The sequence below is a fragment of the Pan paniscus genome, chromosome 18 (genome assembly GCF_029289425.2).
Source record: "Pan paniscus chromosome 18, NHGRI_mPanPan1-v2.0_pri, whole genome shotgun sequence".
Classification (NCBI taxonomy): Eukaryota; Metazoa; Chordata; class Mammalia; order Primates; family Hominidae; genus Pan; species Pan paniscus.
The window spans coordinates 2,550,569-2,575,386 of NC_073267.2; the positions used below are offsets into that span (position 1 = coordinate 2,550,569).

A 24,818-nucleotide genomic window follows, 5' to 3' on the forward strand; every position below is an offset into this window, starting at 1 on the left:
GGGGCCCCATCCGCACTCCTCCCCCTGCAGGATGCCCTACTTGCACCCAACTCCTCCTGCTGCCCGCGCCCTGGGGGTACCTGAGCAGCAGCTGGCAGGACGGGGTCCACTGGACTGGGAGTCCACTGCCCAGGACCCTGGGGCCAGTGCACAGCAGCTGCTGAGGCCCCCAGCTCAGATCCTGGGCCAGCCATCCTGAAAGAGGCCTTGTAGCGCGGGTGGACACCTGGAGTCCCCAGGGCTGCAGCTGCAGAAGCTAAATGCCTCTACCCAGGCCCAGTGCACACACACTGGGGGTTGGTCTGGAAGAGCTGGGGGGCCAGAGGAGTGAGACAAGGAAGGGTTCTGAGAGGGCTTCCGGGTTTGCCCCCCAGCTCTGCCAGGTTCCTGGGGATTAAGTCTACAGGGATTTCTGCCATGGGACGGTTTATGTTCTCTGGAGCTGGAGTTCCCAGGAACAAATCCTAGCTCTGCCCTTCCTAGCCTGCTGACCTTGCACAGGCTCCTTGCCTTTCTGGGCCTCGGTTTCCCCATCTGGACACTGAGGGCAGTACCCACCTTGCAGGATAACTTTGAAGAGGTCGTGTGCCTGGCACACAACAGTGCTTGCTGTAGGGCAGGCTTCCACGGCCTCTGCCAGGCCCTCTCGAGGAATCACTCTGCTGGGCAGTGCCCCTCCATCTGTGTTTTCTCAGGCCTCTGACCCGAGGGGCAGCCAATTGTTTGGACTCTGGGCACTGCCAGCTGGGAGGGCTCAGGTCTCTGAAGGGCCCAAGGTCCTGGTGACAGCTGTCAGGTCTCCGGGGACAGCCGGGTCATCTCTCCAGCTCCCAAAGAAACACCAAGAAGCCCCCGCATGCCAAGGACACCACCCCTCTGGACCACTGTGCCCCAGCTCTGACCACTGCAGTCCCATCTTTTCTGTGAGAGGGGGTGACAGAGCTCCAGTGCAGCCCAGGTTGGGGAGGTGGGTCTGCCAGGGACCAGCTTAGGATTTGGAGAATCGGCCCTGGCCACCTGAAGGTCCGAACCTGGAGGGGAAGGACAAGGGGCCAGCCACACAGCCTGGGCAGGGGCCTCTGCTTTTCACCTTTCAGACCCTGAGGGCAGAGTCCCGTGGGAGGGGACCCTCAGGGGGCCGGGGGCTGGCTGCCACAGCGACTTCCTCCTTCCCGCAGATCCCCAGGCGTGCACAGCAGGCAGAAGCTGTGGGGGAGATCGCCGCGCCCGCTGTGTCCTCCCGGTGACCAGCTGTCACCTGAGCCCAGGGCGCCTGCCCCAGCAGCCTGGTGTGTTTGCCAAGCCAGGGCTGGAGCTTCCTGGACCCGCCTACCCTGGAGGGGATGGAGCAGTGAAGGGCACCGGGCCAAGCGCTAGGCATCTGGGGCTAAGGAGACAGAAGCCCGCGGTGCCCGTCCATGCGGGCCCTCTGCCCCAGCACCCACATCTCAGGACACCCCTTCCTCCCAGGTCTGGCGGTCCAGTTTGGGGGTCACCGAGCTGGGGTGGTGTGCAGCCAGCAGAGGGGATTCAGGATCCCGGGGTGACTCCTGGCCCAGGCCTGTCACCTCACAGCAGGCTCCTGGTCCCAAGGCAGCCCCGGGCAGGGGTCGTGATCGGGGGCGGGACGGGGCCCGGACCTCCTGACCCCCCCCCGCCCCGCCGAGCGGGGGTGTATTTGCATGTCCCCGCCCCACGCACGGCATTGGCGGCGGCGGCGGGAGGCCGGGCCTGAGTGGCTGCGCGCCCGTGGAGCGGCGGGGGCGGGGCGCGAGCCGGGCGCCCGGGATGATGATGATGATGATGATGATGATGCCGCCGCCGCCGCCGCCAGGGGAAGGGTTCGGGTCCGGGTCGGGCTCGGCGGGCGCGGGGTGCGGGACGGCCCAGGGCACGGCGGCTGCAGCGGGAGCACACTGAGCGCCCGCCCGCCATGTCCAGGAAGAAGACCCCCAAGAGCAAAGGGGCCAGCACCCCCGCTGCCTCCACGCTGCCCACCGCCAACGGGGCCCGACCGGCGCGCTCCGGGACTGCGCTTTCCGGCCCCGACGCGCCGCCCAACGGGCCCTTGCAGCCCGGCCGGCCCTCGCTTGGCGGCGGTGTCGACTTCCACGACGTCGCCTTCAAGGTGAGCCAGGCACCCGCCCCCCAGGCCAGCGCAGCAGGTGGCGCCCGGCCTGAGCCAAGGGTTGGGGGTCGGACAGGGGGTGCAGGGCCCGCGGCCCCAGGGCGCGGAGCCGACGCGGGAGGAACCCCGTGGGGCTTGCACGGTGCATCGTGCACACACAGCTGTCCATCCCAGGTCTGGGGTATCCAACAGCTGGCAGGGCCTGTCCCCCACCCCCCAGGCGGCATGGTGGCACAAGGGGTCCCGCGACCACCAGTGCCTGCGTCCCGCGCCCCAGTGCCCTGGCCCCCGCCCGGGGTCTCACCATTTCCCGTATGCTGCCCTCCCTCAACCCAGCGGCTGTGGGCCTTTTTTTTTTTTTTTTTTGCTGGGGGGAAGAGGTTTGCCAGATGGATGGGGAACCCTGGGACTCCAGACCAAGGCAGAGGCTGTGTGGACTTGGCAGGGGGCTGGGAGGACCATCTTTGGGTTTGGTAGCACAGGTTTCGGGGAGAAGGCCTGACTGCTGCCCACTTGCACCTGCCCCCAACCTCCGACTTGGCCCAGGTCTCTCTTCAGATCGAGATCTGATCCTAATGGGGCAAATTCCTCTTGAGCCTTGCTGGGGTCATGTCCCTACTGGGATGTGGAGAAGCCCCCGGTAGAGGCCTCCCCAAGTCTCTTAGGAGGTACCCAGCTGCCACCCCACCTGCTCCCCTCCCAGATGCTGTCCACCGTGTGGGGGTATGGACGTTAGGGAGGGTCCGGGATGCAGGTGGCTGCCCTCACTCCCCGCTGACTGAGACGGCCACTGTGCAGAAGGACAGAGCAGCCCCAGCCTTTCAGAGGCAGACGCTGGGTGTCCAGCCCATCGGGGTCCCTGGCCCCGCTGAGCCTGCAGGCCTGGGCTGCCTCCCTCCACCCCTCACCTGCAGCCCCCTTCTGACCAGGCCAGCTCAGGGCAGACCAGACTCCCCCCAACCCTCCTGCTTGTCCTAGGTCATGCTGGTGGGGGACTCGGGCGTGGGGAAGACCTGTCTGCTGGTGCGATTCAAGGACGGTGCTTTCCTGGCGGGGACCTTCATCTCCACCGTAGGCATTGACTTCCGGGTGAGTGGAGGCCCTGGCCTGGTCCCACATCAGAGTCCTGCCGGTACCCCTGAGCAGCAAGTTCTCTGTGATCCCCGTAGTACCGACAGGCTCGAGGCCTGGACCCCAGAAGCTGCCTGCCTCGACCTTCCAACACCTGGGCTGGTGGCTGCACCCGACAAGCATAGTTAGTTGCCCTATGCCAGGGGCTGGCATTACCCAGGGACCATATCCTGTGCCTTGGGGGAGGCGGACACTGTTGCCTACAGGGTGGTGGGTCAGAGGAAGTCAAGGGCCACGTCCACTTGGGGCCAGCAGTGCTGCCTCGGTACAGAGGCCTTACTGGGCCCTAGAAGCACGTGCTCCCTGCAGAGCCTGAGCGAGGGTTTCCAGGGCTTGCCTAGGGGAGAGGACCCTGCTCTTGGGTGAGGAGCGCCCACCCCCACCCCCACCAGCTGGAATTCCTCATGCTGAGGTGCCGGCTTGTCCTCAGCAAATCTTAAATTTGCATTTTTCTCACCCTTTAATTAGAGCCAGTTAGAGGGAGGATGGAGGAAGGGCTGTTCCAGGGACAGGAAAAGGGGCTCCCTCCAGTCTGGGGAGCTGTTCTCTACCCCGTCTGGGGGGTTCCAAGTCCCCTCAAGTCCTCTGGGATGGAGTGACGCCTGAAGTGCCCGAGGGGGGCAGGCCAGTCCTGTCTGGTCCCCACTTCCCCACCTCCCTCTTGGCTCTCGGGCAGGTGGTAAGAGGTGAGGCCATTTGGTTCGCACTCTCGTTCAGGGTGCCAGGGAAGGCGGTGTCCTCCCCAGCCCAGCAGATGGCCCTGCCTGGTTCCCGGGAGACCCAGAAGCACTCTGACAGCAGGAGCTCAGGCTGAGGGAGGTGGCACAGGTTCCAGCTGCCCAGGGCCTCAGACTGCGGCTGAAGCCCCCCGCCCCCACCCCAACAGATGGGACTGGGGCTAGACCACTCCCTGCCTTACGTCTACTCGTTAACTGGGAGGGCCCGGCTGGGGACGCTGCCAGGCAGTTCTGGGATCTGCGGTTACTGCCTTGGGTCAGACAGGCCCAGGCCCAGCCCTGACAACCCCAGCAAGGAGTGGCTTTAATTTTTTATTCTTTTGAAGCAGGGTCTCACTCTGTCGCCCTGGCTGGAGTGCAGTGGTGATCATGGTGGACTGCAACCTCCAACTTCTGGGTTCAAGCCATCCTGAGTCTTTCAAATTAGCAAAAAGAGCTACTGGGAAGGCTGAGGCGTTGCAGCTCGTTAGTTACTGCACCCATGTGCAGATGAGGAAACCGAGGCAGTGTCAGTAAGAGGCCTGGTGGGGTCATGAGTTCAAATAAGTCAGCGTAAGAGGCTCTAAGCAGGAATAGTGCAGAGGCTGCGGGGAGAGGCCTGCACTTGCAGGTGTGGGTGAGGTCAAATTGGCTTAAAGGAAGCCTGCAGGGACTGGGCTGGACCTGGGAGCTGGGAGGTCTCAGGGGACAGGAAGGCAGTGAAGCTAGTGGGGCCAGAGGCTGGGCTGGGCCCATGCCAGAGCTGCCTGGTTCTGTCTGTTTCAGAACAAAGTGGATAACTCAGCATCCCAGCCTAGGCCAAATGCCACTGAAGATGGACCTGCCCCCTGGGGACCCAGGAGTCCTACCACTCAGCTGTCCCCAGGAGTGCCCAGACCCTCATTCTTATCCAAGGACCTAGGAGCCCTACCCCTGGCCTTCCCTCATCAGCCATAAATGATGATTTACTGCTGTTACCATCATCACTGCCTTCGGTGACCATGGGCCTTCCAAGGTGCCAGCTCTGGAACGAAGGATGCCCTTGGGAGGTGATGACACTCAGGTACACGGGTGATCAGCAGATTGCTTCCTCCTATCCTCAGACGGTCTTTGCATGCATGCAGCCATTGGCACTCCCATTGTATGGAAGGAAACCAGCCCAGGGTCACACAGCTGGTCAGCAGCAACATAGCTGGTCTCAAATCTAAGGTGCCTGGCCATGCCTCCATGAGGGACCACCTGCAAGGGAGGTTGATCCTGGCTTTGGGGAGCCTTTCCTGGGCTGCACGAATAACCTCCATTGTTTGAGACCCCAAACTCTGCTCACATCTTCCTTTCCCTGTCTCTGCTTGGGCTATGATCACGGTGACTCTAGCAACCCTTCATGGACATTATAGTACTCTCTGCTATTCACTTTTGGTCTAATCTGACTTCAACCCCCACTTACTGGGTCTCTCCTTTTACAACCAACACAACCGAAATCTAGGGCTTTTTTTTTTTTTTTTTTTTTTTTTTTGAGACAGAGTCTCATTCCATTCTGTCACCCAGGCTGGAGTGCAATGGTACGATCTCGGCTCACTGCAACCTCCACCTCCCGGGTTCAAGGGATTGTCCTGCCTCAGCCTCCTGAGTAGCTGGGATTACAGGCGTGTGCCACCATGCCTGGCTAATTTTTGTATTTTTAGTAGAGACGGGGTTTCACCATGTTGGTCAGGCTGGTCTCGAACTCCTAACCTCGTGATACGCCTGCCTCAGCCTCCCAAAGTTCTGGGATTACAGGCATGAGCCACCATGCCCAGCCAAATCTAGGGCTGGAACATGGCTGCAGCATATAAATAGAATTGAATTCCATAGTTTTGTTAACCCTGTTATTTGTTTGTTTGTAGTTGTTGCTGTTTTTGAGACAGAGTCTCGCTCTGTCGCCTAGGCTGGAGTGCAATGGTGCAATCTCGGCTCACGGCAGACTCTGCCTCCCGGGTTCAAACTATTCTCCTGCCACAGCCTCCCAAGTAGGTGGGACTACAGGCGCCCACCACCACACCCGGCTAATTTTTGTATTTTATTAGAGACAGGGTTTCACCATATTGGCCAGGCTGGTCTGGAACTCCTGACCTTGTGATCCGCCCACCTCGGCCTCCCAAAGTGCTGGGATTACAGGCGTGAGCCACCACACCCAGCCCCTGGTTTGTTTTTGTTTTGCTTGTTTCTTAGGGTTGTTTTTCTATTTATGGTAAAGGCATTGGCTTTCCATTTGTAGCATCAATAGAATATTTCCTGTTAACAATAACCTTATGTCATAGTAAATGGTAAAGGGATTTAAAGCAGTGGTTTTCAGCTGCCAGAGGCCTGAGTGAGTTTGGGCACACTCTGTGTGATCGGGCAGAAGGCCTGTGGGAAGTTTAGCTGAGGACAGGGCCAGGAAAGGTGATGGACAGTGGGGGTCTGTCCTGGTCACCAGGCCCCTGGGTCCTGCCCACCTGCTTGGAGCTCCCCACCCATCACACATGATGCTGCCAAGCCCTCTGGGTATTGTGGGCAAATACCTTAGGAGAGAAGCTGATGAACTTTGTTTCTTGAAATGCACAGATTCCTTGGACATCCCTGAGAGATCAATCATGAAAGTCAACTTGGTTTTCTCCCCCTCATTTGGGTTCAGAATTTAAAGTCCACACACACAGGCAGTAAGATGATATAGATAAGGACATCATCACTCGGTTTCGGATGTTAAAATGTCTAGGTGGGTTAGGGGTGATTTGAGATCACACAACCTTGTGCCACAAAGAGGAATTCCCAGGCCAGAGGGAGACATTTTATTGCCATGTTATGACCTTATCATTGAGTTGAAAGGCAATCTTGTTTCATTTTGGATTCTTTCTTATGTTTATGTCTTATAAGGGCACTTTGAATTTCCAAGCAAATAATAATTTTGAATTAGCTTTTAATCATTGACTTCTAGCACAGTTATATGATCAGAAACATGCTGTGTGATTTGATTGCTCTCAAATATATTGAGATTTGCTGGAACAAAATAAGTCAGGTTAATTTTTGTAAATGTACCATGCATGCTTAAAATGAATGTATCTACATTTGTTCCTGAGATACAGGTTGATGGACGGATGGCTACATGGATGTGATGGAGATGGTTTACTATCGGGACCTTCCGTATCCTGCTGATGCTTTGTTGCTTAGGATATGAATGGCTGAGCGGAGGCTGTAAAACCTGGCACTCTGCTTGGGTATGAGGTTCTTCCTGCCATCCTGCCATCATTTGTTTTTTATGTTTTGTGGCCAAAAGTGACTTTGAGGAACCCTGGGAGCTCAGGAAGGAAGGAGCGCCCAGAAGCAGGGACAGGGAGCTGGTTGGGGAGGACAAGAAATCAGGTTTGTGAAGGTTCCAGAGAGGACCTGTCCTTGCGAGGAGTGTGGGGGACTGAGATGTGGGAGGGGTCATTGGAATGATGCGGGCGCTAGTTGGAATGTCCATTGTGAGGCACCACCGGGGTCATCAGGGATTGGTGGAGAGGGAGTATAAAGCCCCAGGGTTGCTAAGGGAGGGCCCAGACCGAAGGTTTGGTGGATAGCAGAACGTTTGTCTCCCTCTAATTGCTCCTAAGCCTCACGCTCCCTTGCCCCATGTGTCCTGTTGCTTCCCTGATCTTCTCCGTGACCTGTAGCTAAACCTTCCACCAGCGCTTGGGAACTTAATTTGAACCGGATCCTTTCCCAGACCCCTTTCTTCTCCTCCTCCTCCTCCTCCACCTCCTCCAGGTGCCCAACAGCCCCCTTCTCCTCCTTTCCCTTCCCTTACTTCCCCCCTTCCCCTCCCCTTCCCCTACCCTCCCCCTCCCCTCCCCCTCCCCAACTCAGATCCGGCCCGGTCCCGGTCCCCTTCCCTCCCCCCTGCCCTAAGCCACCTCCACCTCTGTCCTGGCCGCCTCAGGGCGCCTGAAAGGACCAGGACATGCGGGTGCGGTGGCTGCTCTTTTGGCTCCTCTTCTGGCTCCTGCTGGCACTTATCAGCCATCAGTCCACCTGTGTGAGTGGACGGGTGCTGTGGCTGCTCTTTTGGCTCCTCTTTTGGCTCCTGCTGGGATTTATCAGCCATCAGTCTACCAGTGTGAGTAGACGCTGGACCCACGGGGTTTCTTCCTTTTTACTGGGCTGTGTCACGCGGCATGAAATGACACAGCTCAGGCCTGTAATCCCAGCACTTTAGGGGGCCGAGGTGGGCAGATCACTTGAGTCCAGGAGTTGAAGGCTAGCCAGGGCATCATAGCGAAACCCCATCTCTACAAAAAATTCCAAAAAGGATTAGTCGGTCCTGGTGGTGCGTACCTGTTATCCCAGTTACTGGAGAGGCTGAGGTGGGAGGATCGCTTGGGCCCAGGAGCTGGCCGTTGCAGTGAGCCGAGATGGCCCCGCTGCACTCTTGTCTCTAACAAACAAAATGGACCAAAACAAAGTGAAATGTCATTTGATTTGTGTCATCTGGTTTGATGACTTTTTTTTTTTTTTTTTTTTTTTAAGACAGTCTCACTCTGTCGCCCAGGCTGGAGTGCAGTGGCAACATCTCGGCTCACTGCAACCTCTGCTTCCGGGGTTCAAGCAATTGTCCTGCCTCAGCCTCCTGAGTAGCTCAGATTACAACGCCCGGCTAATTTTTGTATTTTTAGTAGAGACTGGGTTTCACCATGTTCGCCAGGATAGTCTCCATCTCTCGACCTCGTGATCCGCCTGCCTCGGCCTCCCAGTGCTGGGATTACAGGCGTGAACCACCGTGCCTGGCCAAAATATATAACCTTAAGTGTAAGTTTAGTAACTTTGGAAAGTACATACACCAGCATAAACCAACCCCCTTTCAAGATCTACATTATTTTATTTATTTATTTTTTTGAGACAGTTTCTTCCTTGTTGCCCAAGCTGGAGTGCAATGGGGCAATATCAGCTCACCGCAACCTCTGCTTCCCAGATTCGAGCGATTCTCCTGCCTCAGCCTCCCGAGTGGCTGGGATTACAGACATGTGCCACCACTCCCAGCTAATTTTGTATTTTTAGTAGAGATAGGGTTTCTCCATGTTGGTCAGGCTGGTTTTGAACTCCCGACCTCAGGTGATCCGCCCGCCTCGGCCTCCCAAAGTGTTGGGATTACAGGCGTGAACCACCGTGCCCAGGCAAGATCTACACTCTTATGTCACCCCAGAAAGTGAACTCTCACTCTTTCCAGCCAGTCTCTTTCTTATCATAGGTTAGCTTGCTTATTCTGGAATTTCGCGTATACAGATGCATGCCATGCCATAGGTACTCTTTTGTGTCTGCTTTATTCTGCTCAACACCATGTTTCTGAAATCATTACCATTGTTGTATGGTTCTCTAACTCCATCATTTCCATTTCAGACTCAGCATATGCTGAGTTCAACCTGTTGAAGGGCTATCTCTGTTTAATTCACCATCTCGAAAGAAACATTGAAAATTGAGATGTTTTCAAGAATATATAGTTAAATCCTGAGGAATCGATGTAGAAATGTTATCACAAGCTGTCTGAACTTACTCAGGGGAAGTCTTCGTCTTCACTCACATAAGAGTCTAATGGAATTAATGTCAACAATCTTAGAGAAATCCCACACTATTCATGCCATTTTCATGATCTCCACCTTGGTAATTTTTTTTTTTTTTTTTTTTTTTTTTTTTTTTTGAGACAGAGTCTCGCTCTGTCACCCAGGCTGAAGTTCAGTGGTGCGATCTTGGCTCACTGCAACCTCTGCCTCCCGGGTTCAAGTGATTCTTCTGCCTCAGCCTCCCAAGTAGCTGGAACTATAGGTGCGTGCCACCATGCCCTGCTAATTTTTTGTATTTTTAGTAGAGATGGGTTTCACCGTGTTAGCTAGGATGGTCTCAATCTCCTGATCTCGCGGTCCACCCACCTCGTCTTCCCAAAGTGCTGGGATTGTAGGCGTGAGCCACCACGCCCGGCCCACCTTGTTAATTTTTAAGCACTAAAATTGGATTCTTATTTGTGAATGAAGTAATCTCTTCATTGTATTTTTTTTTTTTTTTTTACTTATGCTGAGCTTTAAATGACAAAGATTCATATAATCCAAGAGAGAAGTATTCTTTAGAGGGATTCTTTTACCATGTGATATATAATAAATGCATCCAATGTTATACATCAATTTAAAAAACAAGTAAATAACTAAAGAAAAGATAACTACTGGCCAGGTGCAGTGGCTCACACCTGTATTCCCAGCACTTTGGGAGGCCGAGGCAGGTGGATCATGAGGTCAGGAGTTGGAGACCAGCCTGGCCAAGATGGTGAAACCCTGTTTCTACTAAAAATACAAAAATTAGCCGAGCGTGGTGGCAGGCGCCTGCAATCCCAGTTACTCAGTAGCTGAGGCAGGAGAATCGCTTGAACCCGGGAGGCGGAGGTTGCAGTGAGCTGAGATCATGCCACTGCAATCTAGCCTGGGTGACAGAGCAAAACTTTGTCTCCAAACAAAAGGAAAGAAAAGATAAGATAATTACTTTCTACTTAGCTTGTCTTAGCCATGAGTGACGGGCTGCATGTGGCCCAGGACAGTTTTGAATGCAGTTCAACACAAATTTGTAAACTTTCTTAAAACATTAGGAGATTTTGGCCAGGTACAGTGGCTCATGCCTGTAATCCCAGCACTTTGGGAGGCTGAGGTGGGCAGATTACCTGAGGTCAGGAGTTCAAGACCACCCTGGCCAACATGGCAAAACCCCATCTCCACAAAAAATACAAAAATTTGCTGAGTGCACTGTCAGGCACCTGTACTCCCAGCTACTCAGGAGGCTGAGGCAGGAGAATCACTTGAACCTGAGAGGCAGAGGTTGCAGTGAGCCGAGAGCACACCACTGCACTCCAGCCTGGGTGACAGAGTGAGACCCCATCTCAAAAACAAACAACAAACAAAAACAAAAACAAAAAAAAAATGGCCGGGCACGGTGGCTCACACCTGTAATCCCAGCACTTTGGGAGGCCGAGGCAGGCAGATCGCCTGTTGGGAGTTCAAGGCCAGACTGGCCAACATGGTGAAACCTCATCTCTACTAAAAATACAAAAATTAGTCGGGCATGGTGGCAGAGACCTGTAATCTCAGCTGCTCGGGAGGCTGAGGGAGGAGAATGGCTTGAGCCCGGGAGCTGGAGGTTGCAGTGAGCCGAGATTGCACCACTGCACTCCAGCCTGGGTGACTGAGTGGAGCGGAACTCTGTCTCAAAAAAAAAAAAAAAAAAAAAATTTTTTTTTTAGATCATCAGCTATTGTTAGTGTTAGTGTATGTTATGTGTGGCTCAAGACAACTTTGCTTCTTTTAATATAGGCAGGGAAGTCAAAAGATTGGATATCCCTGCTTTATACCAAGAAAGACAACACCCCACATTTGCAATGCCTAAAAACACTACCAGCCATCTGAAAAACATGTGACTTCTAACTTCTGTTCTCTTTTGTAGCAGTGGAATCCCACGGTGATATCTGAGGGATGTGGTTACCTTCTGGAGGAGGTTGACGGTTTCTAAGGATGATTCTTTCTGAGTGAAATATTGTCAGTGTCATTGACCTTTTCATTATTTCAACTATTATTATTCCAGGTTATCAATACTCTGGCTGACCATCGTCATCGTGGGACTGACTTTGGTGGAAGTCCTTGGTTACGTATCATTACTGTGTTTCTGAGAAGTTATAAATTTGCCATCTCCCTCTGCACAAGTTACCTTTCTGTGAGTATACTAACTTTCTGTAGAGGTATACTTGTAATCACAAATAAGAATAAATTATATGAAACAATTCACGTTTCTGGACTTCATTATGAATATGTGGTTTTACCCCAAAAATCAGGGAAATGATTTATTAGCATAAGAATTATGAAAATACCTGCCATTTACATGATGAAAATTAAATAGGTCAGTGTTTGTTTAATAGAATGTCAACAGAGCTTTTGGTCAAAAATAAGTTTTTTTAACCTTTGTGCTATTTGTCACAGATGGAGTATGAGGTTTTGTCACTTAAATAGGAAAGTCTTTCTAAACTCTTCTGCTTTGTAGTTCTATCGTATGGGTGGAAGGAAAGCTTCCAATCTCCTCTCTGAAGATTCACTGCAGAAATGAGCTGACAACAGACAGCTTAACAGGAAAAGAAAAACATAGAACAGGCATAAACATGGGAACCAGCTGAAAAATGGGACTGCTAGAAGGGCTGGATGGTTGATGCTTAAAGAGCACCCTCTTCTGAGGGGAGAGGGAGATAGATGGAGATGTAGGCCATTTGGAGGGGCAGCAAATGATTTTTAGGGGAAATGAAAGAGCCCAAGAAACAAACAATTGGCCTGAGACAAAGTTCCTCTGAGGTCATAGGGACGAGGTGACAAACTGCCGGAAGGTGAAGGGCAGAACTGCACTGCGTCTCATGATGCAGAGAAAGCCCCAGAGAATCTCTTAGAACTGCCCTCCAAGAGAATCAATGAAAAGTGTGTCTGGGCAGGGTAATTTTGAATGACATCATTCAAAGTGCATGTTCCCACTTGCAACTGGAGAGAGATCAGTATGTCAAAAGTCTGTACTTGGTAAGAATTTGGCTGCTAAGTTGAGCCATAATTTGTCTTTTGAGCCTTTTTTCCTTTGGGTAAGTTGAGCTCTACAGTTTGTCTTGCCATTCATGACAGTAAAAATGTGGTCGTCTGGGGGCTGAACCTCCTTCTGAACAATGATCCAAGATAAAAGTACTAATACCACAATGCTTTTTTATATTCAAGGGAAGAGGAAGTATGTTTCAGTTTTACCACCTAGATAATTACACATCATTTGGCACTGCCTTTCAAGATATGTAGAAAACAGAAAATATATGAGTTATGAAGATATCTAGGCACATTTAACATTCTCTATGCCACTTAGTCCTGAACAGAGAATTTTCGGTATAAATTGGAGGAAGCTTTTTTTTTTTTTTTTTTTTCTTTCCTCACCCCCAAGACGAGTCTCCCTCTGTTGCCCAGGCTGGAGTATAATGGTGTGACCTCGGCTCACTGCAACCTCCACCTCCTGGCTTCAAGTGATTCCCCTGCCTCAGCCTCTCAAGTAGCTGGGATTACAGGTGCCCACCACCATGCCCAGCTAATTTTTGTATTTTTAGTAGAGTTGGGGTTTTACCATGTTGGCCAGGCTAGTCTCAAAACATGACCTCAAATGATTCACCCGCCTCAGCCTCCCAAAGTGCTGGGATTACAAGCGTGAGCCACCACGTGAGCCAGGGGAAGTTTTTAAATTTACCACTTTTTAACAATTCCATTTAGGAAAGTTCAGTTGAGCTGTTGGACTTGGACAACTTCGCACCTCTCATCTTTGTCCTTGTCATCTAGTCATCTATACCATTACCTCCCAAGCAGGGACATCATGGGTGCCATGAAGCATTCATGCGTGATGGCATTTCTTTGCTTGTCATTTCTTCATGTGTTTGACATTTCTCCTAGCTCCAAACTGGACCAGCTACCTTTCCTATGAAATCTAGCAGTAGCTGTGGGATAGACATGGTTGCTCTTTTCATCTTTTTAGATTACCCATTGCTTCTCTTGAAATCCTAGTACATGATTTTTTTTTATCCTATGTGCAGAAATCAGGAAAAAACAAATTCTACAAAGAATTTGAAAGATATTATTTCAGGCCAGGTGTGGTGGCTCATGCCTGTAATCCCAGCACTTTGGGAGGCTGAGGCAGGTGGATCACTTGAGGTCAGGAGTTCAAGACCAGATGGGCCAACATGGTGAAACCCCATCTCTACTAAAAAGACAAAAATTAGCCAGGCATGGTAGCGGGCACCTGTAATCCCAGCTACTTGGGAGGCCGAGGCACAAGAATCGCTTGAATCTGGGAGGTGGAGGTTGCCGTGAGCCAAGGTAGCGCCACTGCACTTCAGGATGGTTGAGTGACACTCCGTCTCAAGAAAAAAGTCATTTCAATGACTACCTCAGGAGATTCATAGATATCTGACCCACATCTGAGATGGGATTTGCATTGCATTTTAGCTATGATGAGAACAAATATTTAATATCTTTGAAGATTAAAAGCATACTGTGATAATATGGAAATCTTGGTGGGAATTCAGTCATTAGTGAGAATGTTTTGCGTTAAGTTCAAACCAGCCTCAACGAAGCTGATGTGAGGGAAGGGAAAGTGAACTCTGAGTAGAGCAGGGACAGAAGGAAGATGCTCCAGTGCAGATCAGGAAGGAGCAGGGGGTGAAATGTTACAAATTCTAGAACTCAGAGAGCTGAAGGTAATTACTTCCTTTTCAAGTTGTGAAACATGTTAACCTGTAGTAAAATACTTATAAGATGATAATTACCATCTAACCGTGTTGAAGTGTGCAGTTCCGTTGTGTGAAGTATATTCATGTCATTTTTTTTTTTTTTTTTTTTTTTTTGAGACGGAGTCTCACTCTGTCACCAGGCTGGAGTGCAGTGGTGGGATCTTGGCTCACTGCAACCTCTGCCTCCTGGGTTCAAGCAGTTCTCCTGCCTCAGCCTCCCGAGTAGCTGGGACTACAGGCGTGCATCACCATGCTCAGCTAATTTTTGTATTTTTAGTAGAGACGGGGTTTCACCATGTTGCCCAGGATGGTCTCCATCTCTTGACCTTGTGATTCACCCGCCTCGGCCTCCCAAAGTGCTGGGATTACAGGCGTGAGCTACCGCACCTGGCTTTTTTTTTTTTTTTTTTTTTTTGAGACAGAGTTTCAATTTTGTTGCCCAGGTTGGAGTGCAGTGACACAATCTCAGCTCACCACAACCTTTTCCTGCTGGGTTCAAGTGATTCTCCTGCCTCAGCCTCCCGACTAGCTGGGATTACAGGCATGCACCACCATGCCTGGCTAATTTTGTATTTTTAGCAGAGACAGCGTTTCTCCATGTTGGTGAGGCTGGTCTCAAACTCCCGACCTCAGGTGATCCGCCTGCCTCGGCCTCCCAAAGTGCTGGGATTACAGGAGTGAGCCACCGTGCCAGCCTCATGTCATTCTTGTGTGTGTGTGTGTGTGTGTGTGTGTTTGTGTGTGTGTGTGTGACAGAGTCTCATTCTGTCGCTCAGGCTGGAGTGCAGTGGTGTGATCTCGGCTCACTGCAACCTCCGCCTCCAGCTTCAAACGGTTCTCTGCCTCAGCCTCCCGAGTAGCTCGGATTACAGGCGCCCGCTGCCATGCCCGGCTAATTTTTGTATTTTTAGTAGAGACGGGGTTTCACCATCTTGACCAGGCTGGTCTTGAACTCCTGACCCCGTGATCCACCTGCCTCGGCCTCCCAAAGTACTGGGATTATACGCATGAGCCACCGTGCCCAGCCGTCATTCTTATATTATTATTTCCTAGGTGTCTTTCCTGAAGACTGTCTTCCCGTCTCAAAATGGACATGATGGATCCACGGATGTACAGCAGAGAGCCAGGAGGTCCAACCACCGTAGACAGGAAGGTATGGCTCTGTTGGAGTCCCCATAGTGTGGAAATGAGTTTGCCCTGGAAAGGGAAAGAACAGCTTCTTGCCCTCAGGTTTCTCACCTTCTCCTCTCCTCACTCTCACCAAGGGCTGAGGTCCATTTGTATGCACACAAAGAAAAGAGTTTCTTCCTTTCCAGGAATTAAAATTGTCCTGGAAGCCATCTTTACTTTATGGAGACAGGTGGAAACCAAAGTTCGAGCTAAAATCCATAAGATGAAGGTGACAACAAAAGTCAACCGTCATGACAAAATCAATGGAAAGAGGAAGACCGCCAAAGAACAGTAAGATGTGCCTTGACACAAATACTGTTGTATGAACCATGTGCCAATCAAAGTAGACAACTGTAAAGTCCTTGAGAATATTTTCTACAATATTTGTGGCAAATTCAGTGGGTTCAAAATTGAGTTTGTCCTTTCTGCTTCATTAGTTTAAGATGTATAATTCCTTTCCCTTCCTACATTCTTGTTTGTAATTTTTTGGGGGGAAGAGGAGTTGCTAGTACTGGCATTGGTTTTCCTTTCTCTCTCTCTCTTTTTTTTTTCCTGAGATGGAGCTTTGCTCTTGTTGCCCAGGCTGTAGTGCAATGGCACAATCTCAGCTCACTGCCTTTTGGGTTCAAGCAATTCTCCTGCCTCAGCCTCCCAAGTAGCTGAGATTACAGGTGCCCACCACCACGCCCAGCTAATTTCTGTATTTTTACTAGAGATGGGGTTTCACCATGTTGTCCAGGCTGGTCTCGAAGTTCTGACCTCAGGTAATCCACCCGCCCCAGCCTGCCAAAGTGCTGGGATTAGAGGCGTGAGCCACCACACCCAGCCTTTTTTTTTTTTTTTTAATTTTGAGATAGAGTCTCGCTCTGTCGCCCAGGCTGGAGTGCTATGGTGCAATCTTGGCTCACTGCAACCTCTGCCTCCCAGTTTGAAGCAACTCTGCCTCAGCTTCCCAACTAGCTTGGATTACAGGTGTGTGCCACCACATTCGGCCAATTTTTTTTTTTTTTTTTTTTTTTTTGAGACAGAGTCTCACTCTGTCACCCAGGCTAGAGTGCAGTGGCATGATCTTGGGTCACTGTAACCTCCGCCTCCCAGGTTCAAACGATGCTTATCCCTCAGCCTCTTGAGTAGCTGGGACTACAGGCATATGCCACCATGCTCGGATAATTTTTGTATTTTTAGTAGAGGCGGGGTTTCACCATATTGGCCAAGCTGGTCTAGAACTCCTGACGTCATGATCCGCACACCTCGACCTCCCAATGTGCTGGGATTACAGGCGTGAGCCACCGTGCCCAGCCCAATTTTCGTATTTTTAGTAGAGACAGGGGTTCACCATGTTGGCCAGGCTAGTCTTGAACTCCTGACCTCAGGTGATCTGCCTACCTCAGCCTCCCAGTGTGAGCCACCACACCCAGCCTGGATTGTTGAATTCAATGCTTGGGTCACCTCCAGATTCATTTTCACAGTCTTTCATGTTTTGGTCATATTACATTGCATTTTGCTGCCATATGACTGATCTTTTTTTGTTAAATGTGAGATACTTGTTAAAAAATATTTAGCAATGAATTGAGGCCTAGTAGCATGTTATCTTGCTGCAGAAGAGATGGGAGTCTACTTCTGGGGGATGGTCAGGGGTCCTCCATACAGGCTGCAATTGAGGTCGTCAGTGCAGGCTCAGTCCCTACAAAGGCCAGGGTATTTCCTGTCCACCTCTATTCTGATGCATGACCCTTCTGGGTCTCAACCAGAGCCAGTGGACTTCAGTATGGGTCACTTTCATTGGCAGACCCTCAATCCACTTGTTTTCCGTTTAACCCCACGCACGTGTGCAAAAGCTGTTCTGCTTCTTTACATCTCAGTAGTTCCTTCTGGAATTCAGCAATAAAACTCAGGGAAATGGGTTCCAAATGCGAGGCTGACTTTCGTCCTGGGTTTCCTTCTTCTCCGTCTTCACCTCATGTCTGTTTACTGCCATGTTAGCAATTTGATGTATTCAATCATGGGTTTTATATTCTGTTTGGTGTCCCCCATTGTTCTCATCGGAGATCAGAAGCTTCAGGTGCACTTATGTCAACTCAAGAGTAGAATGCTTCCTTAGCTTCCCTCCAGAGTCAGGTTTTGTGTTTCTAGTTCCCAAGTGCACAGCAGGAGTAGTGATGTCCTCACTGGCTTCTCATTTGCATTAAACTGTGAGCTTCTTTAGCGTGGGGACAGGACCCTGCTCCCATTGCATTCTCAGCACCTCACCACACACTCCTTGTTGGAGGCCACTCCAGACAGCATGTGCTGAAGGATGCCCTGTGGTCAGAAACAAGTTCATTAACTTTCTCTTTGAAGTGTTTTCGTCCCTGATTCGTAGCGTTCTGGGAATTTTACACATCCTTCCTATAAAACCAAGTATCAGGTGAGATCCTTAGGATCAGGACCATGAATCAAGTGGTGTGAGGGCAACACAGCAAACTTACCCTTTTTAGGCCGTTTCCTTTTTCGGCCCTCAATCTCTGTGAACTGAACCTTGTTAAAGTTAGTCAACACCAGGGTGGATGGTTTGCCGTTGTCACCTATTTTCAGGACATAACACCCTGACTTAGGAGCCATTCCAATCATTTCTAATTCAATAGATGCGCCCAGCATTCAGATTGCCTTTTCAGGATCTTTAAAGTCGATGACAAGAGTTCCAGTCCTGAATCATGGCAAAGTGCAGTAGTGAACTGCGGGGTTAATGACACCATATTGTGGAAGGATCTCTCTATGGCTGATGGTCTCAGTTCCGGCATCAGCCTCTGACTGAGAATCAGGTCTCACACAGGAGGAGTCAGAGGAGGAGCAATCCTCTGCTTCTGATGGAGTTAGTTGTGATGAATTGGTGAGGTCTGGTTTTTCACACTGAACTAAAATGAGATTTTGCTGTGTCAAGCACAAGACTGACCCCAGAGACACACATAGTGCACCTCATAGAAGCTTTTAATAGTCTTTATATTTACTAAAGAATAGGATTAACTATGGAACTATGAAGATGAGCTGGAAATGACAGGTGACTTGCCAGCAGGCCAGAGTGTGATTTTTTTTTTGTCCCTCAATGGGAGGTGTCCATTCTTCCTTCAGTTGTGAGAATCAGTTGGTTCATTTATGGGAAGGTTGCAGGGGGGGATCTTTGAATCACAGCCTTCAGATGCCAGAAGGGCAGAGGGAATCCCACACAGGCTGGTGGATCATGTGTGTGCATTTCTCTCCCTTCTAGTCTGAGGAAACTAAGCATCAAAGAACGTGAGCATGCAGAAAAGGAGAGGCAGCTATCAGAGGCAGAGGAAAATGGGAAATTGGATATGAAAGAAATACACACCTACAAGTGAGTTCAGAAACTGAACCCCACCCTCTTGGGAAACGCCCATTGAAGTGTTGTTTTTAACCTTTGTACAATGTTTAGACCCAGTAAATGCATAAATAGAAACAAATGGTCAGAAGACATATCGTGAGACAGAGAGAGAGTTCACAAAACAGAAAACAAAGTACCTTAATATTTACCAGTGACCAAAAGATGTGAAGCAGCAAAACGTCTCCTGACCCCATTGCCAGCTAGACTGTGTGGAAACTCGGTTCATACCAGCCATTCTAGGGGTGGGGTGAGTTGTTGTCATCCTTAGGAAAGTGTGTTGTTGTAGGATCAACCACATCCTTCAAAAGGACTATGCCTGTTTATAAGCCCAGCTGTTTCTGCCCTGTGAAACACGGTAAGGATATTAATACAAAGAGAATACAGCTTTATGATAAAAGATGCTCAATGAAGGATGAATTAGGGATATACTGAGAATGGGGAAGGAAACTATCATCTCAGAAGTCAGCAGGCAGTAAGCAAGAGGAGGAATCAATATAGCAACAGTTTGGATCAGACTGTACGGTTTTTTGGTTTTTGTTTTTGTTTTTCTGAGATGGAGTCTCGCTGTGTCACCCAGTCTGGAGTGCAATGACGTGATCTTGGCTCACTGCAACCTCTGCCTCCCAGGTTCAAGTGATTCCCCTGCCTCAGCCTCCCGAGTAGCTGGGATTACAGGTGCCTGCCACCACGCCCGGCTAATTTTTTGTATTTTTAGTAGAGAAGGGGTTTCACCGTATTAGCCAGGATGGTCTCAATCTCCTGACCTCATGATCCATCCGCCTCGCCCTCCCAGAGTGCTGGGATTACAGGCGTCAGCCACCGTGACCGGCCCAGACTGTACTCTTATAGCCATCTGAAATACGTTTTCTAGGTAGAGATAGATTGTGTAAGGGTACAGTTGTGAGGATAACAGAAACATGGCAGATTATTTAAAATCATCCTGAAAGTGGTGCTTTATCTGATGAAAGTGATTGTAATCCATAGGGAAATGTTTCAACGTGCGCAAGCGTTGCGGCGGCGGGCAGAGGACTACCACAAATGCAAAGTAAGGAGCTTCCTCCCCGCAGCTGCAGGATAGTTCAGTGCTGATGCAGATGATGCCACGGCCCTTAGACTCTCTCAACATTCAATTTCTCATGTGTTGGCTTTTTCAGATCCCCCCTTCTGCAAGAAAGCCTCTTTGCAACTGGGTAAGTTTGCTTGTTTTCCTTGCTTTTGGACATAGTCTGCCAGGTCAGGACATGGATACATTTTTCTCCCTACGGCTCTGTGCTCAAGCCCTGCAGAGGGAGATGGCAGAGAGAAAGGCTGCCTACAAGCATCACAGTCCCATCCCTGTTGGTAACCGTGTTGTGCAAAAACACCTTCATCCCCACCCAGTGGGGCCCCGATCTAATATTCTAAGTGTCAGAGGTTCCGTATTTGTAATAGCAAATGGGCCCTGACTGTAAATTAGTGAAGAGTGAATGTAACTTATTACCCACAGGGACAATTCCAAATGAAGGCCTTAAATGATGCTCAGCTAAGCTGGTTCTTGTGTGGCCTCCGTACCTTCAAAAGCTGCCGAGTCCTATGATTACACGTGATGGGACTTGTACACTTGAAGTGAAACACAGTTTTAAAACTTGCTTTGTTTAGAATTCCCACCTCATTTTTCCATGGACAAAAGTATCCTTTATGTCCTAGTGCACTTACAATTTGGTATTACCTGGGAGTGAAAAGAAATATTACAGCCATGCCTAACTGACTTCTTGAGGTAAGATTGTTCTGTCAGAAAACCCTCTCCCAGTTCCCCTGCAGCTCTTCAGGAATCCACATCTCTCCAGAGCTCTTTGTTCTCATGGGTGGCACCTCCAGAGTGAAGAAGATTCTTTGTCAAGAAGGGAAACAGAGGGGAAATGAGAGGGTCCTGCAGGCAGAGCTGGAATCAACTTCCACTCTGCCTCTTGCAAGCTGTGTGACCCTGGGCACAATTTGTCCTTCCTCTGGAAACCTCTGTTTTCTTGGATTTGGAGCAGGGTGGTCGCACTGACCTTGCAGAGTTCTGAGACTCAGAGACAGAACATAAAAGGCCTGGAAAACATTCTCCAAAAAGAAGCTGCAACATGTGTGGACAATGGGCTTTTCATGCCTCTCTTACTGTCTCTTACTGTCTGTTGACCTGGTGCAAGAAACATGCTCTGGTGATGGCTGTGAGGGAGGAATGAGGATAGACATAGACACTCCTGTGTCTCAAACATGCTTCTGTATTACTCTGTTATGACTCTGTCTTCCCTGGGGCAGGACCCCAGCCTGCCTACATTTGGAGACAGACACAGTGGCATGTGGAGACAACAGTGTGTCCCAGTGACTTTTCTTTACCCCCAAGCTGTCGGCAGTACTCAGTGGAAGGGTGATATTATGACACTGATACTGCTATTTTGAAACCTGGAGGATGGAAAGGTGCAAAAATCTATCACCAGCAACAGAAGGTGCAGACTGTGTTGGTGGTGGTAATTTTGTCCATCAAATGAATATGTGTGAAAACATTCCCTCCTTTGGCCCTACAGGTCAGAATGGCGGCAGCGCAGCATCGTCATTCTTCAGGATTGCCCTACCGGCCCTACCTCACAGCTGAAACTTTAAAAAACAGGATGGGCCGCCAGCCACCTCCTCCAACTCAACCACGTTGTATAACTCATAACTCCCTGAGCCTCAAGACACCTCCCGAGTGTCCACTCCATCCCCTTCCACCCTCAGCTCCACCCTCAGCTCCACCCTCAGTGGATGATAATCTCAAGACACCTCCCGAGTGTCTGATCACTCCTCTTCCACCCTCAGCGGATGATAATCTCAAGAAACTAACAAAGAATAAATAAATAATATAAAAATAAAATGAATACTGCAGTCCTTATGTTATTGCTTTGTTTCAATATCTGGTATGATTGCCTGAGGGACCTGAGGTTTTTAATCATAGGGTTTTTTTTTTAATCTTTAGAAGTGGTTGGTTATGTAAAATATTATTATTTGGTTTTTTTTGAGACTGGATTTTGCTGTGTCACCCAGGCTGGAGTGCAGTGGCTCGATCACAGCTCACTGCAGCCTCAACCTCCTGGGCTTCAAGCAATCCTCCTGCCCCAGCCTCCCAAGTAGCTGGGATCACAGATGTGTGCCACCACGCCTGGCCAATGTTAAAAAATCCTTTAACTTTTTTGTGGAAATGCACTCCTGGACTCAAGCGATCCTCCTACTTGTCCCGACCACCAGCCCCTTTCTGATAAACATTTACACTGTTTATTATCTGATGCCATTTCTGTCTTCTTCCTTGTCGCCCAGACATCAAATAATTAGGTTTCTTCAGGGTTTTCTTTTTCAACTGCTCAGTGTTAAAGATCACTCACATTAGGGCCAGACACCACGGCTCATGCCTGTAATCCCAGCACTTTGGGAGGCCAAGGCGGGCAGAGCACTTGAGGTGGGGAGTTTGAGACCAGCCCAGCCAACTTGGTGAAACCCCACCTCTACTGAAAAAAATACAAAAATTAGCTGGGCGTGATGGTGCATGCCTGTAGTCCCAGCCACTTGGGAGGCTGAGGCATGAGAATCGCTTGAACCCAGGAGGCAGAGGTTGTAGTGAGCCGAGATCACATCAGCACACTCTAGCCTGGGTGACAGAGCGAGACTCTGACTCAAAAAATAAATAAAATAAATATCACTTACATGAGATATACCCAAGGGGTGGTCTATAGAGACTTGGAAGCAGTGGTTATTCCAACAGGGGCACGGAAGTCATCTGGCTATGCCAGGATGCCCAGGGGATACTCGGGGTGGGTGGCATGGTGCTGCTGGGGACTCACCGCACAGGACGCTCTGATTGATGCACTGCCAGGAGTAGCGCTCTGTCTTGGGGCTGCAGCCGGCCTCCTCAGCTCGAGTGTAACAACAGTCGTGGCCATGGCAGCACCTGCGGATGTCACATGGGCAGGACAGCAGGTGGGTGAAGCTCTCTCCTGGCCCTCCTCTCTTGCCAGGACCATGGGTGACTGAAGACCCCCAGGGAGGCACAGCATCCTCTTATCTAAGATTTTTTTTTTTTTTTTTTAAGAGACAGGGTCTTTCTCTGTCACCCAGGCTGGACTGCAGAGGCACAATTATAGCTCATGGCAGCCTTGAACTCCTGGGCTCAAGTGATCCTCCCACTTCAGTGTCCCAAGTAGCTGAGACTACAGGCACACGCCAGCATGCCCGGCTGGGTTTTAAATTTGTATTTCCTTTGAGACAGCGTATCTCTCTGTTGCTCAGGCTGGAGTGCAATCGCTCAATCAGCTCACTTGAGCCTTGAACTCCCGGGCTCAAGTGATACTGCCACCTCAACTTCCCAAGTCTGCTACTACAGGAACACAAACTCCTTTTTTTAAATCTTTTGTGGATATGGGGTCTCACTACGTTGCCTAGGCTGGTCTCAAACTCCCAGGCTCAAGCAGTCCTCCTACCTCAGCCTCCCCAAATGCTGGGATTACAGGTGGGAGCTACTGTACCCCTGGCCTTATCTAAGCTGTTTCCCTGAAAATCCCCGTCTTGGGTAATGATTCCATTGGCCCCACCATGCCCTGTCTTGCCTTCCTGGCTGTGCCCAAGCTTGGTCCCTGCCTGCCTGCCTGCCTCACTCTCTGGGTCTCGAGCTCCTGTGACACATGACTCCTCTCTCTTCCTGGAGTGATCCAAGCCCTGCCACTTCCTGACTTTGCCCACACTGTACCCTCTGCCTGGGGCAACTTCATGTCTGCCCATTGTCCCTTAGGCCTCAGCCCAGGCACAAGCCCCTGCCTCCGGAGGTCATCCAGGCCTCACCAGGCTACACCCTCTCATAAAATTGGATTCCCTCCCTTCAGGGCAGGTTTATAATGAAATCTTCCTCAGAGGCCAGGTGCGGTGACACCCATCTGTAATCCCAGCACTTTGGGAGGCTGAGGTGGGAGGATCACTTGAGGCCAGGGGGTCGAGACCAGCCTGGGCAACATAAGAGAGACTCTTGTCTCTATAACAAATTTAAAAATTAGCTCACCAGGCCAGGCTCAGTGGCTCATGCCTGTAATCCCAACACTTTGAGAGGCCGAGGCAGGTGGATCACGAGGTCAGGAGTTCGAGAGCAGCCTGACCAACATGGCAAAACCCTGTCTCTACTAAAAATACAAGATTAGCCAGGCATGGTGGCATGCACCTGTAATCCCAGCTACTCGGGAGGCTGAGGTAGGAGAATTGCTTGAACCCAGGAGGTGGAGGTTGCGGTGAGCCAAGATCACGCCATTGCAGTCCAGCCTGAGCAACAGAGCAAGACTCTGTCTCGAGACAATAAAAACACACAAAAAATTAACTCGCCATGATGGCACATGCCTATAGTCCTAGCTACTTGGGAGGCTGAGGTGGGAGGATTCCCTTCAGCCCAGGAGTTTGAGGCTGCAGTGAGCCACTATGATTGTGCCACTGCACTCTAACCTGGGCAAAAGCGAGACCCCAGGCTAGAGTGCATGATTTTGGGTCACTGCAACCTCCACCTCCCAGGTTCAAGTGATTCTCCTGCCTCAGCCTCTTGAGTAGCTGGGACTACAGGCATGTGCCACCACGCCTGGGTAATTTTTGTATTTTTAGTAGAGACAGGGTTTACTAGAGACCACGGTGAAACCCCGTCTCTATTAAACAAATCTCTACTAACCCCATCTCTACAAAAAACAGCTGGGCGTGGTAGTGCACACCTGTAATTCCAGCTACTTGGGAGGCTGAGGCACGAGAATCATTTGCATCTTGGAGGCAGAGTTTGCAGTGAGCCGAGATCGTGCCACTGCAGTCCGTCCTGGGCGAAATAGCGAGACTCCGTCTCAAAAAACAAACAAACAAAAAAGACCGTGCCTATCTGTCTATCTCCCTCATAGGTCAGTTTCCACCTGATTGTAACCACGTGAAGTATCCTAGTATATTTCATATTTACAGAAAAGTAAA

At 50.4% G+C, this 24,818-nt stretch overlaps 1 protein-coding gene and 1 long non-coding RNA gene across 11 annotated transcripts; one reads left to right on the forward strand and one right to left on the reverse strand.

Moving 5' to 3' along the window:
- The first annotated feature begins 1,178 nt into the window (after positions 1-1,178).
- LOC117978222 (nuclear pore complex-interacting protein family member A3-like) lies at positions 1,179-21,735 on the forward strand. Of its 9 annotated transcripts, none has more exons than XM_055100687.2 (10): positions 3,101-3,217; positions 4,762-5,038; positions 7,080-7,211; positions 11,587-11,715; positions 15,347-15,446; positions 15,610-15,754; positions 18,708-18,815; positions 19,827-19,887; positions 19,997-20,032; positions 21,392-21,735. In XM_055100687.2, the coding sequence occupies exons 3-10, from the start codon at positions 7,149-7,151 to the stop codon at positions 21,698-21,700; spliced, it is 951 nt and encodes a 316-aa protein (XP_054956662.2). In that variant the 5' UTR covers positions 3,101-3,217; positions 4,762-5,038; positions 7,080-7,148; the 3' UTR covers positions 21,701-21,735. The 9 variants fall into 9 exon arrangements, with proteins under 9 accessions (XP_054956660.2, XP_063454322.1, XP_054956661.2 ...); XM_055100688.2 differs by lacking the exon at positions 3,101-3,217 and adding an exon at positions 3,821-4,508; XM_055100685.2 differs by lacking the exons at positions 4,762-5,038; positions 7,080-7,211 and adding an exon at positions 1,179-2,128 and having other exon boundaries at positions 3,107-3,217.
- Positions 15,749-24,785, reverse strand: LOC134729397 (uncharacterized). 2 transcript variants are annotated; one of them, XR_010110464.1, is made up of 4 exons: positions 24,043-24,785; positions 22,679-22,785; positions 18,980-19,185; positions 15,749-18,717 (listed from the first exon to the last, which is right to left on the reverse strand). It is a non-coding gene; the product is annotated as an uncharacterized LOC134729397 (long non-coding RNA). The 2 variants fall into 2 exon arrangements; XR_010110463.1 differs by lacking the exon at positions 24,043-24,785 and having other exon boundaries at positions 22,679-23,140.
- Positions 24,786-24,818: the final 33 nt, after the last annotated feature.